This window comes from Thunnus thynnus, chromosome 10 (genome assembly GCF_963924715.1).
Source record: "Thunnus thynnus chromosome 10, fThuThy2.1, whole genome shotgun sequence".
In the NCBI taxonomy this organism is placed as follows: Eukaryota; Metazoa; Chordata; class Actinopteri; order Scombriformes; family Scombridae; genus Thunnus; species Thunnus thynnus.
Window position 1 is genome coordinate 34660959 of NC_089526.1, and position 18442 is coordinate 34679400.

The window sequence follows — 18442 nt, forward strand, 5'->3', positions numbered from 1 at the left end:
CATGAAGTTACCGGTTTCACATAAATGTTCCATATGAAGCCAAATTCAAAACAACCATGTTAATGCCCTGGAGTGACATGCCTTATGAGGCAAATTCCCTGAGTTATGTGGATACATTTATATTTTGCATTTTACTTATAGTAGATCACTTAGATGCTTTTTCTGTTGATCATCTTACCTTAACATTTTATACCAATATTCAGCATTGACTAAGAAAAGATTGAGTACTATAATGGCTACACACCTTGTTAGGTTTGGTGTCATACCAATGAGACCAAATACTTCAAACAGCATTTAAATAGCAAATGAATACATCCATTGAACTGTTATAATATAAATTTGATTACAAGCATGCTTTTTCCATACATGAAAATCACTTCAACATTTGAACCACATAATGAAAACAAGGCAAATATAATAAGAGGAGTAAGAGGAGTTTATTCATCAACATGTCTGCATGGATACAGCCAGGTGAACACCAGGGTCTGCTACAATTTCAATTCATGAAAAATCAAGAAATGCCTGCTGCTGCTTGTTTGTATGAATTCCAGGCCATGCCCCCACTATGACCTTCAACTACTCCTTGACCTCACTTCACTCTCTCTACCTGACCTTAGACTTTTTTTAAATAGTCAATTTAGAAGATGTGGTTTCTGGTGATATACTGGATAACATGAGTATGACAGGTGTTTCTAATATTCAATGAACCAATCAACAAAAAATGAATATAATAAGCTTAATTAAGGTAGAATTTATGGGCAGGCTATTGGATTAGATTGCACACTGCCATTTATATTTATTCCTCCAATATCAAACATCTGTCATATTACTACTTTGTGCCGTGGTTAATTCATTCATTCCCACAAGCAGAAACGTCAACACCTGATCTATCAAGCCCCTAAGAGAGCAAGTCTGTTCATCTTATCCACAAAGCAGTCATCCATCTCCTTCTGTCTCAACTCCTCTTCCACCTCAGTTGGCTGCTCCACCACAAACCCCAAACTCTGCAGGCCCCATCCTTGCACCATTTCAGCCCACTCCCTCTCAGTCATGTGGTTGCTCTCCGAGCCTTGCAGTGTAGTAATAACTGTCACCACAGCAGAATGACTGGGGATGTCTTGATGTATTTGCTCTGAGCTAGCAGAACCAGAAGTGACGCTGTCTGATCTGGTATCAGAAAATCCTTGTACTTCTTTATTTGTCTCCACTGCTTTGGTAAACTGACTTTGATGGAGAACTTCACCTTCTTCAATTCTAGAATCACAGTCAGACCCACGAAGTAGCCCATCTACACAGACTGGGTCCCTGAACCCAGGTGGATGAACAGACTGGTCTGATTCTAACCCTCTGATATGTAGACTGTGGTGAATTTCACTACCACCATCTGGTCCTTTACTGTTAACAGAATAACCTGCTCGTCTTGGTATTCTCTCAGACATTGTATCCACTGTTTTATTAGCGGTCTTGACCTGTTCTGACCACAGAAGAGTGTCTAAATTATCTAACCCAAGCCTGCTTTTTCCTGACTTTCTGACATCAAGAAAACCAGAGGAGGCAATTCCATAGTTAGTGGTGGCAGAATGTGTCCTAGCTAATGTCTTCAGTCTACCATCAAATGGACTGTCATGGACATTTAAATCCCTAACCGGACCAAATCTACTAGTGTCTGATGTAGATCTTACTTTATAGGGGGTCAAGTTCTCTGCACTAATAGCAGTATACATGGTACCATGTCCAGCACTACTGCTACCCCTTTCAGGCTTGATTGTACTGTTAGTGGCACTGCAACTCATTTCATTACTGTTAGAACAAAGTTTAATGATAGGGATTACAGCTGTGGAAACATTTTCAGCATTACCATGATCACTTGTATTATCATAATCAATACCAAAACTGGAATTTATCATAGTGATGGTGGTGGTAACAGAAGCATCTACTGAAGTGATAGTACTAATGTTGTCACTGAAAGATCCACTTTTGGTACTAGAGACCTCCTCCCTGTCCTGAACCATCTCATACTCCTCTGGTCTGGTCTGGTCAGACATAATGATTCCATGTGTTAATTCTGTCAGCTGGCTGTCTGCCTTCTCCATAACCACCTCTTCTGTGTCCCCCTCCATATCTCTCTTTCCCTGCTGGCTGACTGCAGTACTGATCCTCCATTCTTTCTTCTCAGCAGGGAGCACTGACGTCTTCTTAGGAATGGCCACTTCTTTTTCCTCATCATGACCAATTTCTGTCTCTTGTGGAAATGACTTTAATTTTTTAAGGCTCTTGTCCATACTTTTTTCCCTCTTCTCTTCCAGATCCACCCATTCTGTTCCCTCCTCTGCTTGAAAAGATATTGTCCTCATCCTTGGTTTGTCTTCATCCTTTTGTTGAATGAGCCAGCCAGGACTGCTGACTGTGTTCTTGACAGCTGAGGAGAAAAACAAAACTGTCTGTCACGGAAGAAAATATAAAATTTAATCTATACATTGTCATTCTTTTTTGCCTTTTTTTTGTTCCCCCTGTGTGTGTGTGTGTGCGTGCGCACATTGATACACCTATCAGGTTGTCAGAACAGTCATTGCACTCTGCACTGTGACAATTATTGTCTATAATGTTGCAATTATGCTTAAATTAAAATATATATATATTAGTACAACACTTTAGACACTTCAGACACTGTTCAATAGAATAATATTTTCCTGATGTGAGGTCGCACTAATGGAACATTATCAATTTTCATATCATGTTGGATATTGTGAATAATTTCTGAGTGAGCCGGATTATGGTTTGAGTCCAAAATCTAATACAAAGTAAGACTCCACCACTTTATCAGTTATTAAGGAAATTCAGGTCAGGTAAATGATTAATCAATGGACTACGGTGAATAAAAATTGATTGTGTTAACTTATTGACATTTTCCCCCACTCTAACTCAGCCTCTTTCACTGCTGCTGTGTTTTTTAAAAAATATGTGCACAGTCTGCATAGGCATGTGTGGCACTTAGGACATTTATATGTAATTGCCCCCATTCAATTTCAAACATTTCTATTTTGAATATAAGTGGCACGAGATCACCTGCAGGTATAAGCTTGGGGCTTGCACTGAATCTTCAGGTGGTAGTTAACGTGAACCAGTAAAGCCACTGAGGATCAGCCGACTCACTACTGTGTTTTTCATTTATTCTTTCAGGTGGGTAAATGTCATATAAGCATTTATACAGTTTGTCAGTAATGTAGGCTTTCCATTTAGTGTACTGTTATGTATTGTAGCATATGTAGTTGATGGCTTTTTTTCCCCCCATTCACAATGCATCAACTCAGAGTGAACATAGAGTTGATTAAACTGACTCTGAGCAGCTGTTCTGAAAACTCAGTTTTAATCAACTCAGACTTCAGGGTTAGGCTCAGTGTTTGTTAAACCGGCTTTCTGGAATGGACCCAAGGTGTGATGACTTAGAGTAATTCGTTCAGTGTTCTTAGAACTTACAGTCCTGTATGTCAGTGCAGATGGAATCACAGCAGGAACATACGGAGGGTGGTGCTTCCAGCTCCTCCCACCTACACTCACATGAAAAAGGAAAGCAGTTGTGTGTATTAGTACAAATGCTTTACTTCATTCAAGGCACAGACAACAATACAGTATCAGGTTGAGGTTAAGAGTACAACACAACAAAAGAAAAATCTTTTGACTAGAGCAAAAATGACTCTACATTCTCACTAGTATTAGTGCATTATTATTAATATTTAAGTATTTTTGGAGCTTTTTATGCCTTTATTAGAATTGCTGGTAGAGAGGTGACAGAGGATGCAACTCGTTCTCTTCAATCTGCATTCAAATAGCACGACTTTACATTTTCAAATTGTGTGCAGTGCATACGCCAAAGTCCAATTTAGTGTGCAGGTGATACACCAATCCTTCCATTAATTTTTGTGGAGAGCAGATGTGTCCCCACATCAAAATGTGTAAATCACGTGCTGGGCTGCGTCCAGGTCACGTGACTTAATTTTCTTTCATCACAGCAAAAAAACAAACAAATGGCTAACATTCCTTTTATTCTAAGTGGAAAATGCAATGTTTTAAAAAATAGTTGCGGCATTAAAATGTGTTTTGATAAAATTTCTGGTGAGAAATTTGCATTTTATTTTCATAATCTTCATTCAGTGAATGTATATGATGTTTAGTTTGTTAATTATTACAAAGATTTTTGGAGGCTTTCTATCATTGCTGGGGTGGTTGCTATGGACCCTGCTATTGCTGAAACCACATAGTTGCGAATTGTTTGAATCATTTGTCTTTGCATTGTGTGTCTGAGCTGTTATGTTATGTGTTATTTTATGTAACTGTTTGATGATATTCTTCCAATGAAAAAAACAACAACATAGGTTTTGAAGTACTCCAGGGATGAATTGAATTTGAAAATCAGAATTTGAAGCTTTGCAATTGGCTGACCGGAGGACTCGCTGCCTGGAAGAATTTTCCTCACTGTCAACGTGTTTTTTTTAAATGATATCTTAAATATTTCTCAACACAAAAGTGTCCTTACAATATGATTGGTTAATGTTAAGGCCATCATTTTAATTATTTCTTCCTCAATTCTGAGAAAGAAAGTTGTTTTTCTTCCAGCTTTTGATAGCGGTATGCTTATGGAAGGGCATTGTGTTGTGGGCAAACTTGGAGTGTTTTATTACTGTTTTAGGTTGTCAGTGGGCTTCATTCCATTTGAAGTTGTTGCTGGTTTGCCACAACCAAATGCAAACACCAAAATCTCTGTAAAGAAAAGGCATTTTGTAGCCTATGATGGTAAATTGTGAAGTTGCTCATTTAATTATATATTTCCAAGAATAGCTGAGGATATTTAATATGAAATCATCTTTCGTAAAAAAAAAAAAAAAAAAAAAAAAAAAGTCTTTCTCAATTAATATTGAGCCATGTCATCCAATAAAGCACTCCAACATTGTATGTGTGTACACATCAAATCTTGTACCATGGCCATGTAAGTGGGATGAAAATAGGGTTATCAAACTGGACTTTACATTTCACATCCCTCATTTAATCACTGCACATGTCACTGGATTTTAGATTGTACATTGCATTCAACCTCAACTGTTGCATAATTAGGGTTCAACCCTGAAGGGGTAGAGCACTTTTGTATTTCTACCAGTTTATTATTAGGGCCTGAGCACTGAATGGTGCGAAGGTGCTATTGTATCTGAAGGAACTATTATTATTATTACTACCCGAGCACAAAAGTGCAGAGCACGAAAATGCCAGGGACAGTTGAGCAAGGAAAGTGCAAGGAACCTATTGTTTTTGAATGCATTACAACAGTAAATTCAGCCTTATGTGACAAACATCATCCGATTCACATGACATTTACAAGGTCTACACTTGATATACAGCAACATGATGTTTAATTAGTTGGTATTGTCTAGCACCACATAGAGCACAGAGAGTGATATTTAACTTTATATATTTTGTGAAAAGTCTGACAAGAGCTTGGTCCTGAAAACATCTGCATGCCTGCAATAAAAGCCCTTTGACTGCAGCACGCCCAAACATTTCGTGAAAGTGCGAGGGCCCGATCATCACTGCTTGCAGCTTTAATTATTATTATTTGATGCATTCAAACGCATTTTTGAGGTGCTAGGGGAGATCGAAAACTCAGGACTTTGCATAGGCATCAGAAGTGGCAAAAATTGAGTGTTGCAATTGGGTGTGGCAAGTTGGCTCAACAGTGCCCCCTAACAATTTTCCAAGTCAAAGCCCCCACCTTTAAATTCGACGTAGATGCATGAAATTTGGTAGGCAGATGTATTATCTCCAGACCTACAGAAAAGCCTCTTGGAGCAATACCCAAAGTCCAACAGGAAGTCAGCCATTTTTTCAGCCATCTTTTTTGAATTTACCAACCAACTTCAAATTTGGTTGTTATCATCTGAAGACTTTTTTGATGAAAAGTTATCAAAATTTTCTGTTTTCATGCAACGCCCTTGCTGTGGTGTGAAGGTAAATTAGCATATTTTTCCATGAAATAAGAAGTTGCTCCAACTCCACTGACACTGTCCAATCTGCCCCATATTTTACATGCTTGATTGGAGTCCGAGCCAGAACACGTCTACATGTCAATATTGAGTCAGAGTCATAGAGCCACCTACTGACAACATGAAATGAACCTTATGACAAACATCATCCAAGTTACATGGCATGATCTATACACAATATACAACATGACATATAATTAGTGGGTGTTCTCTAGCACCACATAGTGGACACAGGAAATAATATTTAACTCATGCGTGCAACATCCGATATTTATGAAAATGCATATGCATTTCGGGCCACCTCCATTAAATGTATTGCTATATTAATGACCCCCTTGTGTGGCATTGCCCACATTATATTACAAAGTTACCTTGATTTACGTGAACTGTGTGGTCTACATTTGATATGCAACTGTTAGAGAGCTCTTACCCTCAGCTATCACGTGCCAGTCAAGTGTCAAATATGGGTGAAATATGGTTAAAATTAATTTTCACCCATTTAACAATTAGATATTTAAAATCTCATTACACAAATGTGTTTACCATCCCCTGAAACTCCCCAGTGTACTCAGTGAACTCAGCATTTACAACTTCCAATTCTGGGAAAAACACTAATATTTTTTAAAAACTACAATTCCCTAGAGCCATGCCATGCTTGATACAAATCAGCACCATGTTTGTAAAGTAGGGTTGCAAATGGGGTCGTAAAAAGATATTTCTAGAAAATCTGTCCAATAGCTAGTACAGCTGAACTAGTTATTACACTGCATCTAGATGATCTATGTTAAGAAAAAGTAAAGAAGTTGGTTTACTTCAGATATTTTAGCTAGTATTCTAGAAATGGGGTTTTGGGTTGGTGTTCAATCTTGGCGGGAGTTACACAGCACACAGCGCTTCAAACTGTGTTTAAGTCATGTCATCCAAGAGTGTGTGTGTGTGTGTGTGTCTACCTCAATCAAAAACTGGCCAAAAAAAAAAAATCTCAGAGTCAAAGGAGAAATAGTAAAACTTATGGCCTTAACATTAACCTATCGTACTGTTGAGTTACTAAGGACACTTTCATGTTTTTGTATTGAGAAATGTTAAAGATATCATTATAAGGAAACCTCAAACACGGTGACAGTGAAGAAAATACATATGGGCAGTGGGTCCTTCGGTCAGCTAATTGCAAAGCTTCAAATTCTGGATTTCAAATTCAGTTCATTCCTGGGGCACTCTAAAATCTACATTTTTTTTTACTGAACATCAAACAGTTACATAAAATAACACAAATTAAGCTCTAGTGAAAATTCAGTCAGGAAGACTACCTTTGCATGCATAATCCTTTAGTTATATTTCTCATTTATCCTGTCATCACATCTCTCAGGCATGCTCACTCTTAATGTTAACAGGTATCAGCTGTTCACATCTATCCAACAGCAGAGCAACACACCTCCATTGTTAGCCTGTCCTCTTATGGCTGTCTTTTTAAATATATTTGTGTCTCTCTGCCTGCACTGCTTTCATGCTGCCATTATGCACACCCCACCTCCTCCCCATCACTTCCTAGTCTTCGCAGATTCATCACTTCATCAACCTCATCAGCCTTATCAGTCTCAGTAGGGTCATCAGCCACCACTACCACCAGTGTCTAGACTCCATGGGGGGGATTTATCATGCTGTTTCTAAGGGCTGATGCCACTGATTACAAAATCTCCCTGTAGAGTCTAAGCGCCAAAAAAATCTCTTGACAAGACTTACTATGATTATCTTCTGTTATAATTAATTATCTTCACTCATTCACCATGTCTCTCCTGACTGAAATAACATAACAGCTCAGATAGCTATACAACATCCACCTATGTGGTTTCAGTGACAGCAGCGTCCATAGCAACCACCATAGTAATGATAGAAAGCCTGCAAAAATCTTCGTAATAACTAACAAACTAAACATCATATACATTCACTGAATGAAGATTATGAAAAAATACAATGCACTTTTTTCTGCTAGAAATAGTATCAAAACACATTTTAATGCTGAAACTATCTTAAAATATTGCATTTTCCACTGAGAATAAAAGCAATGTCAGCCATTTTGTTTATTTTGCTGCAATGAAAGAAACCTGGCAGTCATGACATGGACACACACCAATGTAGCTATTACATGTTTTGATGTGAGACTGAGGACGCATCTGCTCTCCACAGAAGTTAATGGGAAGGTTTGGCGTATCACCTCTACATGAAATTGGACTTTGGCATATGCACTGCATGCAATACGAAAGTGTAGAGTCATGTTAATTGTATGCAGACTGAAGAGACGAGATTGGAAAATGAGGTTTGAGAGATGGGATATGATATGCAACAAAGGCCACAAGCCTTGCAGCTCAGTCGTTGACTTAGCCAGGGAGCCTCTAGTGAATTCTTTTCTGAACAGAATTTTATTGCCACTCATGGTTGTGCAAATTTACCATATTTGCTCATTCAAAATGGCAAAAAAGATCAGAGAAGTAAAATTAAATATTTCATTCATCTAGTTACATCTACATTCAAGTGTCAACCATGTTATACTTGCAAAGAAGGTTCTTTCAATAAAACATTGGTTCCTTACCTTCCAGCTGCTGTGTTGTAGTTGCAGGACTTTGAGGTGTAGGAAGTGGCAAGGCTGACTGACATTGAACAGTGGAGGTACAGGATCTATTCTCAGACACATCAGGTGAAAAGCCATAATACACTGTTAGAGTATCTCAACTTGTTTGTTAACCAAGACTTAAAAAAACTATATATTTAGTCATTGCAGTCAAAAACAATGCTGATGTGCTTTTCATTAAAAAGAAAAAAAAAAAAAAAGGTCTTTGAGAAAATTGTGTCATGAGAAGAGACTGCACACTGACATGTATGTCTTTTACTCTGCTTTAATCATCTTCAGTAGCATTATAGCAACATGGCAGCTTTACCAGCTGAACCACTAACTCACCAGAAACATATCAACTACTTCCCATATTTATCTGTGTTGCACCCCAAAGCATCATGAGGAATGTAGTGCAAACTCAAACATAGTCGTCAATCAGAAATGCTCCTTTTTATTGCAGCCAGCTGGAAGGGCATCTTGGTGTCTGTTTGATTGACAGAGACCTGCAGGCTGAGTGCCGGTGTTGCACCATAAAGACAAAGCACAATCACGTCCCACCCACCCTGGAGGGGAAAACAATTCATTGCTGTCCATTGACTTTTTTTTTAGTGAAGGTGCCTCCTAGTTACTTACATCTGCTAGCAAACAACAGAAAAATGCCTAAAAGTTGCTGTGTGGTGGGATGCACTACCAACAGGTTAAAGAACCCAGAACTAAGTTTTTATAAGCTGCCGAACTGAAAAACTAAGCGTTTAAGAAAACAAAAGTGGTAGCTCGTGGGTGTGGTTTTAAAAGTATGACGCATTGCGCTCAGTCTCTATTGGGAATGAAAGAAGAGAAACAAACTGCTGTAGCCACAAGTCGTGCAGATAGTGTGTAGTCAGCAGTGGTAATGAGGAGCAATAACCAAACCAGGATCTAACGTGTCCAAATCGACATTTGCAGGTATGTTAACATCCTGTTTAATGTGTTTAATTAGCTGTCTAGCCTGCTAACTGACGTTAGCGGTACTTTTTACCTGGTGAATGTTTGTTCGGTGGCTCGCTCAACAAGCTAAGGTGCAGGACAAGACATGTGTCCATGTTTGTAAGGTAGATGAGGAGATAAAAAGGAGACTTCAGCACATGGGTTGTTCAGAGTCTGTGGCCCTTGTGTTGGGTAGCAGGACAATATCAGGCACAATGTAATGTCTGCTCTGCCTATGATAGAACACCATGTTACTGCTTTATGCAAGGTGAAGACAAGAAGTTGGAAAATTAAAAAAATCTGGCGGTGTGGAGTTAGAAAGATGTGGGGTTACTAGACCTCTGTAGCCTGCTCCTCATCTCTGCCACTACTAACATAACACACCTGAATTTCCAACCAAACTGTGGGGGGTTGAGTTGCATTGTGGATAATGTTGGCACTAGATTGTGACAAAGAAAAAGATCTGCGGAATAAAAAAGACAGTATCTGTGGTTCTGCTGCCTTGATTTTTTAAAACTGTCTGATGAGTCTGACAATGTTATTGAACTGCAATGCTGAAAATCTGTGGAGTACACTTAAGTGGTTTTGGTAGGATATCAAATTGAAAGTTGTGTTTCTTACTTGTGAGACTGCCCTAAAAAGAAAGGCATCCACCGCGAACTTTAGCACATTGCCCCCTCCTGATAGGAACCAGGAGCTGCTGCCCTCCCTCTGGCTGTCTTTCATGCAGCTGCAATCAAAAATCAGAGCACAATCATCAATCAAGACACAAACCAATCACTGGAAGAAATTTGTGTGATTTTGTTCTTATTAGAGACACACCCATAGTTAGTAATAATATCCACTTTGGGCATGCTGTTTGCATCCTTAGAGCTTGTGGCGTAGCATGAGTCCACGTAAAGCCTCTCTCCAGCCAACAGAGCTCCTGTCCGGGCCACAAAATACACTGGCTCCCCTAAAAGGAACCAGTGGTCTGGAGGGAGGGGCTCCCACTGGGCTTTTAACAGACACAGACACACATTCAAGTCAAATAAAGCAAACGGTGAACCCTAACAAAATGCTAGGATTTTGCTGGGCAGCATGTTGAATTTATGCACTCATATTTACAGATTGTCTCTTGTGTAAAAGGCCTACAGATTTTCCAGAATTAAACCACAGATATTTAGTCAAAAAAAGATAAGTTGGCAAATGGCCACAGGCTTGTTTGGAAATGTGTTTAATTTGAAGTTAAAGGAAAAGATTTGATAGTAAATGTTGATCTTGAGACTGGAAGTGAAACATGCATATATCTGCTGACAGGCCCTGTGTATTGATTAACAACTGTAGACTCAGTGTAGACTCATTTTATTGCGTTATGTCAACTGTTTTGTTGTCGTAAAGCTATTTGTCATTGTCAGAGTTTGAAAAAACTTCGTTAAATTTCAAATATCAGATTTGGGTGAAACAAGAAGTGAAACCAATTTTAAGCAGATCCCTGTATTAAAAAGTGGTGAGCAGCCATTAAAATCAACTTTAGAAACATTCTGTACAACACTGCCATCTTTTTAATTCAGTTCAGATATTCACAGTTAACATGTCATCTTGCACAAATGATAGCCACACTGAAGCCTGTTTAAAGATACTGTAGGTGTGTTACCATTACAGACGGTCAGGCTGAAGCTGAGTTTACTCCTGATGCTCTTCATAAAGGTTGTGTGCTGAACCTGAGGTCTGAAGCCAACTTGATAAGAGTAATGAAACCTGAAACAGGAAAGGAGGGGTTTTCATATGACCTCTGCCTTACACAGAACTACTCTCCACACTGCAAACTTGATCACTCTTATTTGTCTGTGGAGCTGATTCTAAATAAACTACAAGGTCCATATTCTTCGTAATGACAGAACATGTCATCCAGTACAACACTGTGGCTCACTGATGTGTTTTTAATAGTTTTTGGACAACTATGAAGCTCTAGGGCACAGAGGAATAACATACACACAATACTTTTTTTGTAGATCAATTAATTGTTGGTTTTCAGTCTGTCTTAGGGATTTGTTGACAATAAAAAAAAATATAGAAAATCGCCAGCCTTATCCTTTAAATAAATCTAGGTGATAGCACCTAAAACACCTGAAAACAGAAAATGAGCCACTTTATAAAGACTGGGGATACACCGATGATATCAACTTATTAAAATAATGCAGGTCACTAATATTTTAGTGCGCTCAAGCCAGCTGGAAGGGCATCTCGGTGTTATGATGCATGACGCATCACGAGTGACCCTGTGCAGGGGAAAAACAATGACTGTACCAGAGTGGTGCCTTGAATTTGCATAACAAAATTAGATAGCATGTAGGTCTGATTAATCTGAGGAATGCAATTTTCCTGCCCAACACTGCAAGTTAAACTGTGATTCTTTTCTATGAATTAAACTCCAGAATTTTTCGCTTTTACAATACAATAAAGTTGTATTCTTCCTTGCTGCGATTTCTTCAATTGAGCCTGTACCTTGTTAAGTGTCAGTTCTCTTTTTTATTAATTGACTCAGTCTGTTTGTTATTTCCATTATTCTACTAAACTGTAAACAGGGAGTTGTAGTCAAATAACATGTATGCTACCCTAAAAATTAAAAAAAAAGGTTTGAAAAAAATCTGTCTAGTTTTCCATCGAAAAAATGACACTCACATTTAGTCAGTTATTACTGGTATATGTGGCATTCCACTATTTTTAAAAATCATGACATTCAAATAGTGATGTTATATTTATTGATTTTTAGTTACTAGTTATTAGTCTCCAAGAAACGTTTTAATGAGCGTAAACTAAACCAATCAGATAAGGAGTCCATTAAAAGACTTCTGCATGTATTCTTGCTTCAAACCCCTGTGGCAGTTGCCTGAGATGTATTTAAAAAGGACAGTGTCAATGATGGCAGACATCAGATGATTTCGGGGTCAAAGGCTGGAGCAATTACATAAGGAGGCATACTTAGCTAAAGGCTACTAAAATCCCTGAAAGACAATTGATGGGTAGAGACAGACAACCTTTTTAATGACAATTGATGGGAGGTGTTAACATTACCTGTTGTAATGGCAGTGGATGGGAAAGTTAAGTGGTAGAACTCTGATGATGTAGCCTTGCGGAGGTGGAGTATAACACAGAGTGTAGGTATACACTAGCTGACCACCAACAACCTGAAAGACAGGGGTTAGGGAGATTCAATATTAATTCATTTTCCAATCCATTTAAATTTAAAGCTATTGGAATCTCAATTTGATTGCACCATCATTATGTCTGTTTTCTTTACTGACATGATTGAGCCATAAAAGTTTGAACAAGCTGATAAAAATACTGCAGAAAAGGCTCTATATATGAAAGCAAACAAGTGTGCTGTATGCTAACGAATTGAAGAGAGTAGGATAACTTAAGAATAATATGAAGCTAGATTTTATTTCATAAACTGATGTTTCTGCATCAGCGAGGCTTGATGTTCTTCAGCAGTATAACCAGCTGTTAGAGGCAGCCTGTGGAGTTTTCTTGTAAAGAAATGTTTACATTTTTTGGGGTGGCTGTGGCTCAGGAGGTAGAGCGGGTCGTCCACTAATCGGAAGATCAGCAATTCAATTCCTGGCTCCTCCAGTCTGCATGTCGAAGTGTCCTTGGGCAAGATACTGAACCCCAAATTGCTCCTGATGGCTGTGCCATCAGTATGAATGTGTGTGAATGGTTAGTTCCCTCTGATGGGCAGGTTGGGACCTTGCATGGTAGCCCCTGTGCCCATTCAGCATATGAATGTGTGTGAATGTGACATGTTTGCAGTGTAAAAGCACTTTGAGTGGTCGGAAGACTAGAAAGGCGCTATACAAGTACAGTTCATTTACCATTTAACAAAATAACACAGTTGGTGTGTAGTCTGTGTGCATGTGTCTTATTGTGTGTCTGTAGGAGATACAAAAAACCCATTGATGAAAACATGCTCTTAGTACCAAATATATACAATAAATTAACAGTTAATGTCTGGAGTCTATCGCCATTGAAGAGTTATGCAGGTCTTTATGAGAGACAAGCTATTATCAAAGGCTTTATTCGTTTTATAAATAAATTTGATCATATTTTATTTAGTATTTCAACAATTCCTCCATGTCCTATTGTCACCAAATTCACCAAAATCTATATTTCCACAGCATTGACTCAGTATTTCAGTCACTTACCACTCTCTTTGCACAAGCAGTGTCGTCACTCACTTCCACCCTGTGTCAATCTGCTGTTAGTGAAGCACTTTAAGATGTTTCATATTGGTTCACACTGAACCAGGAAAGAGGAGGGATGCCAACCGGACTGCGCACATGCTTTTTGTTTGTTGCTTATAGTTGTGCTGTTGCAGCTCTGTTTGCAGCTTGAGTCACTCACCACCAAAGTAATTGCTGAGATCTTCTAGCATGGCTAGATACCGCTAGGCTACAGGTATGTGAGGAAATATGTTTGTTATGTTTTTGCAATTGATATTCACTTGTGCCTCTACCTTAGCTTCTCCGTCGCACTCTGTCAGTCTGTAATGGAAATACAGGAAGCGGGTGCTAATTCTGCTGGCCTGGCATGAGCCAAGTCGGAAGAGGGATGGAACGGTCCAGGCGCGCAGCTGGAAGCGGTCCACGCGCACAGAGATTTTATCGATACCGCACCAGACCTCCACAGCGCGTGTACCTGTCCCCTGGATACTCTGGTGTCGCCTTTTTGAGGGTAACAGCAGTGCAGTCAGTCCGGTGGGAAGTGGTCTTTTGTGAGGAACAGGCCGAAACAGCTCTCGTGCTACAAGTGGCCCTGGTGCGTGCTGGAACACGGGCAGGTGGACGAATGAGGGGCGTGGAGCTCCAGTTACATCTGTTTTAACTACTGGATTTACCCCTTCAGACCATGTCATGCGCTGAACTGGACCTCCCAGAGCTATTCCGCGAAACAATGTCCAAAGTAGCCACGCCAACACTGACATGATTTGAAAAACAGGAGCCACAAGAGCAGGTGATGGCGTTCAGCTTGCAACCAGTAGAGAGTCTGGTCTAATTTTGCGTGTCAGTTTCATTATCACACCTGCTGTCCTGCTGATTGGGCTGGCCCAGCAAGTTGACCAGAACAGCTGGGAGAGAATATTATGAGAATGTTATTTTATATTGTACTGAAAGACGGGCCCTCAACCAAAATATATTTGCAAAGGGCAGGGTGTAGAAAAGAATGGCCATAACTCATTAACCATTTGTCTAATCATCATAAATCTTGGTACATAATTTCAGTCCGTCATTGGGAATAGGTCTACCTAAGAATTTTGAGCCTGACCCATATGGGGCGCCACAAATGCCACAAAAGTGTATCTGAAAACCGTGTAGATATAATTTCATCAAAATTGGTGTGCATGCTCAGGGGGTCAGTATTAACCAAAATCTGAAGTGCCATACTGATTGGTGCATGGCATATTTGCTCAAAACACAAGACGTAAAACCAATCACACACTTGTCTCATCATCACAAAGCCTGCAGTATTTCAATAGTTGCACACTCAAAGTTCCACTATTTGTCCCTCCTTCATTGGATTTGAACATAAGTCGGTGTGTATGTTCACATAGTTGAAGATGTCTCCAGTGAGTTAAATCATGATTACTCAAAGGCATCTTGAGTTATAAGCAAATATGTGATAAGCCCCGCCCACTTGCACCACTCAACATGGCACTTCAGATTTTGGTTAATACTTACCCCCAGAGCATGCACACCAATTTTGTTGAAATTCTGTTTACATGGTTTTCAGATACACCTTTGTGGCATTTATGGCGTCCCATATGGGTTGAGCTCAAAATGCTTTGGTAGACCTATTCCCAATCAATGACTGAAGTTACGTACCAATATTTATGATGATAGGACAAATGGTTAATGAGTTATTGCCAATATTCTCTAAGTCCCACCCTTTGCAAATATATCTTGGTTGATAGCAGCCATGTTTTTCAATTGATCTAACTCATTTATAGTAGAAATGTTTATCTCAGTCTCCCAAGGCTGTATATACTAAAATTGGTGTTGATTAAGTCACAAACCAAAGTTCTATTCATATTACTGTTTTTCAGTTTATGAAAATTAGCAAAAAGTCCATTATGGACTTTTATGGTCCAAGAGGCTTTTTTCTCTTCATCACCTCTCGGTTTGTCTTCATCACCTCTCTCCTCCTCTTCATCATCTCTCTGTTAGTCCTCATCACCTGTCTCCTCCTCTTCCTCACCTCTCTTTGTCTCCTCATCTCTCTCCTTCTCTTCATACCGCTCTCTATGCCAGCTTTAAGCTTCCAAGTTGTGATACTGCATTTCCAACATTGTTTCAGCAATTTTCAGCATTGCTTCAGCAATTTCTTTTAGCATTCAAAAATCATTCAAATATCAAAATGTTCAGCTCTTGAAGGACATTACTTCTTGTTAAGCAATAAGCTTTTTCAGCTTTTTTTTTTTTTTTTTTTTTTTACATTTAAAATGAATTGGGGACACCCTCAAACCCAGTCCAATTTAAGGTTCAACTACTTCAGCCTTATTTTCACTCTAATCTTCGACTGTTCTGCTTTAGACAAAACTTTCTCACTTTAGCCCTTTATAAGTCTCATAAATCTCACTTCCATACACAACTTATACATTAAAAATGTAGACAAAGTTGCACTCTTTCATACAATGCCACCTTTAAGCAGTGCAACTCCTCTTCCTCCTCCTCTTCTCTCTTCTTCCTCCTCCTCCTCTCTCCTCATCCTCTTCCTCATCCTCATCTTCCTCCTCCTCCTTTCTCTCCTCCTCATTTAAGTTTTCAGCTCTTTAGGTTACAAAGTGTTATATATTTTGGAATGCACTTCAGCTTCCAATTCATTGAGTAGGTGATCATGTTTCAGATGCCAGATTTTTTTTCAGCAATACAATGCTTTTCAACTTTCTCAGGTAATTCAATACGATTTCAGCAATTTCAACTTCTTTAGGTAAGTGACTTCAGCTTCCAACTCTTCCACTATTACAGTTTGGACTGCAGGATTTTCAGCAAAGCAAAGCAATTCATTTCAGCTTTTCAGCTAATTCAGTTAAGATTTCAGCTTTTCCAACTTCTTCAGATTATGTACATCAGCTTCCAACTCTATTACATGCCACTATTATATTTCACCGTCATTTCAGCAGGGCAATACATTTCAGTTTTCAGCAGTTTCAGTAAATTCAGTTAAGAATCACTTTCAGCATTCAGCAAATCACATGCATTTTCTCTGGGAAATGCATTAGTAGTCATGCATATTAAAGTCTGTGTAAAAAAAAGTTTGTCACACCACCAAAAAATGCCAAATTTGAATGATTAAAAAAAATCACCAAGTAGGCCTATATAAAGTTAGGTTTCAAAATCGTGGAAAAATAAGCAGTATTCTTTGCTCTGAAACACTGGGGGCGTGTCTGCTGCAGGCACTGAAAGCACAGCCCAACTGAACAGCCTCTGAGTTAACAACGCTCATACCAAACTTCTGTATAAATATACACAATTTAAAATAGGCCTTGTTTGTAAGTGTAAGACAAGCAACCTGAATGATATATTTTTTTAAAAAAGTAACATTAAAAGCCACTGTTTAATTCAGCACATATTTTGTAGACTTATGTAACTTAAATGACTTGTTAACAAGTGATCCATCACCAATCATAGTGTAACAGACTGTGTTCATGTTAGTGTTTAATTGTTATGATCGTTACTGTAAGAAACGTTAGTTTAGTTCAGACAAGTCTGTTGAGTTGCAGTACTGATATTTCCAGACTGTCAGTGAACATGTTGTTGTCAGCTTAGATGCTGTGAAGCCTGTCCATCATGTGAGCTACCTGTAACAGTGATCAGTGGGAGATAGCACACTTGTAATTGGCTGAGAGTTAGGGGGGGTTGTTCTTCTTCTTCCTGTTTTGGGTGCTCGGCAGTTAGTCTATTTTACGAGAGGCTAAGTGAGAGGCTAGTGTAGAGTTCGTGGCAGGTGTTTTTTTGTTATTTTGGCATTGGCTACGGCCCACAGAAGCCTGTGTTATTGTGCACAATAAAGTTGCAGCGAAAACCGGCTAGTGTCTCATCGTCTGCTTATCGAGGGACGTTGCATTGGTGTCAGAAGCAAAAGCGTTGCCTATGAGGTTTCCGGTGCCATCCACCATCTCGTCCACAACAAGCTAACAGAGGAGCATTGTGTCTGCTCTGCGGTGTGAAATATGCTGCCAAGAGATTTGTCAAAAATCAAGTGGGAGGAGGGAGCTGAAAACAAGATGATTACGGCGCTGAGGCACAGAGAGCGGGTGAGAGAGACATTAAGGGGCTAGTTCACCGTACCTATACTCACTTGCCCCCTGCCATCCACAGTGAATTAGCCAAGGACCATTTCCTCTAGGCACTGTTACTGGCCAACCTGCGTGTCTAGATGCTGCTGGCTCATCTCAGATCTCTCCTGGAGGTTTTTGAGTTAGCATTGGAGAGAGAGATGCTGTGTGCTGGTCCCCTGGGGTCTGCGCTGGACAATTAACCAAAGGTGAGGGCTGCAAGTGGAACCGATTTGGATACAACAGCACCTGCCTGGGCAGAGAAACTAACACAGTTTGTGCACCCTGCCTCATTTCGGGAGGAGCAGTGGGCCAGGCCACACTCGAGGATCTGCTGGGGATGTGGACAGCCTGGCCACCTTGTCTGGCAGTGCAAGACCTCAACTGGCCGCCTGGCCAGGCCAGACAGCAGCAGACAAAGCCTTGCAGGACATGCAATGGGCTGGACTCATTGAGCCTTCCACCAGCTCCTGGGCCTCCCCAGTTGTCATGGTCCCCAAAAAGACAAAGGACGACTGA

At 39.6% G+C, this 18442-nt stretch overlaps 1 protein-coding gene across 2 annotated transcripts; it reads right to left on the minus strand.

The window, feature by feature from the left end:
• Positions 1–418: 418 nt before the first annotated feature.
• On the minus strand, positions 419–14663 carry LOC137192019 (zona pellucida sperm-binding protein 3-like). Of its 2 annotated transcripts, none has more exons than XM_067602575.1 (8): positions 14105–14663; positions 12664–12776; positions 11243–11346; positions 10429–10603; positions 10228–10336; positions 8620–8705; positions 3478–3548; positions 419–2419 (listed from the first exon to the last, which is right to left on the minus strand). In XM_067602575.1, the coding sequence occupies exons 1-8, from the start codon at positions 14570–14572 to the stop codon at positions 891–893; spliced, it is 2655 nt and encodes an 884-aa protein (XP_067458676.1). In that variant the 5' UTR covers positions 14573–14663; the 3' UTR covers positions 419–890. The 2 variants fall into 2 exon arrangements, with proteins under 2 accessions (XP_067458676.1, XP_067458677.1); XM_067602576.1 differs by having other exon boundaries at positions 2252–2419; positions 8620–8710; positions 14105–14659.
• Positions 14664–18442: the final 3779 nt, after the last annotated feature.

What these genes read in the sequence shown, in the direction of transcription:
- LOC137192019 (XM_067602575.1), bottom strand. Translation starts at nt 14,572, where the DNA reads ATGTCAGTGTTGGCGTGGCTACTTTGGACATTGTTTCGCGGAATAGCT. An exon ending in GATATTATTACTAACTATGG is followed by an intron (nt 10,337 to 10,428) that starts GTGTGTCTCTAA and finishes TTTTGATTGCAG; the next exon opens with CTGCATGAAAGACAGCCAGA. An exon ending in TACAACACAGCAGCTGGAAG is followed by an intron (nt 3,549 to 8,619) that starts GTAAGGAACCAA and finishes ATGTGAGTGTAG; the next exon opens with GTGGGAGGAGCTGGAAGCAC.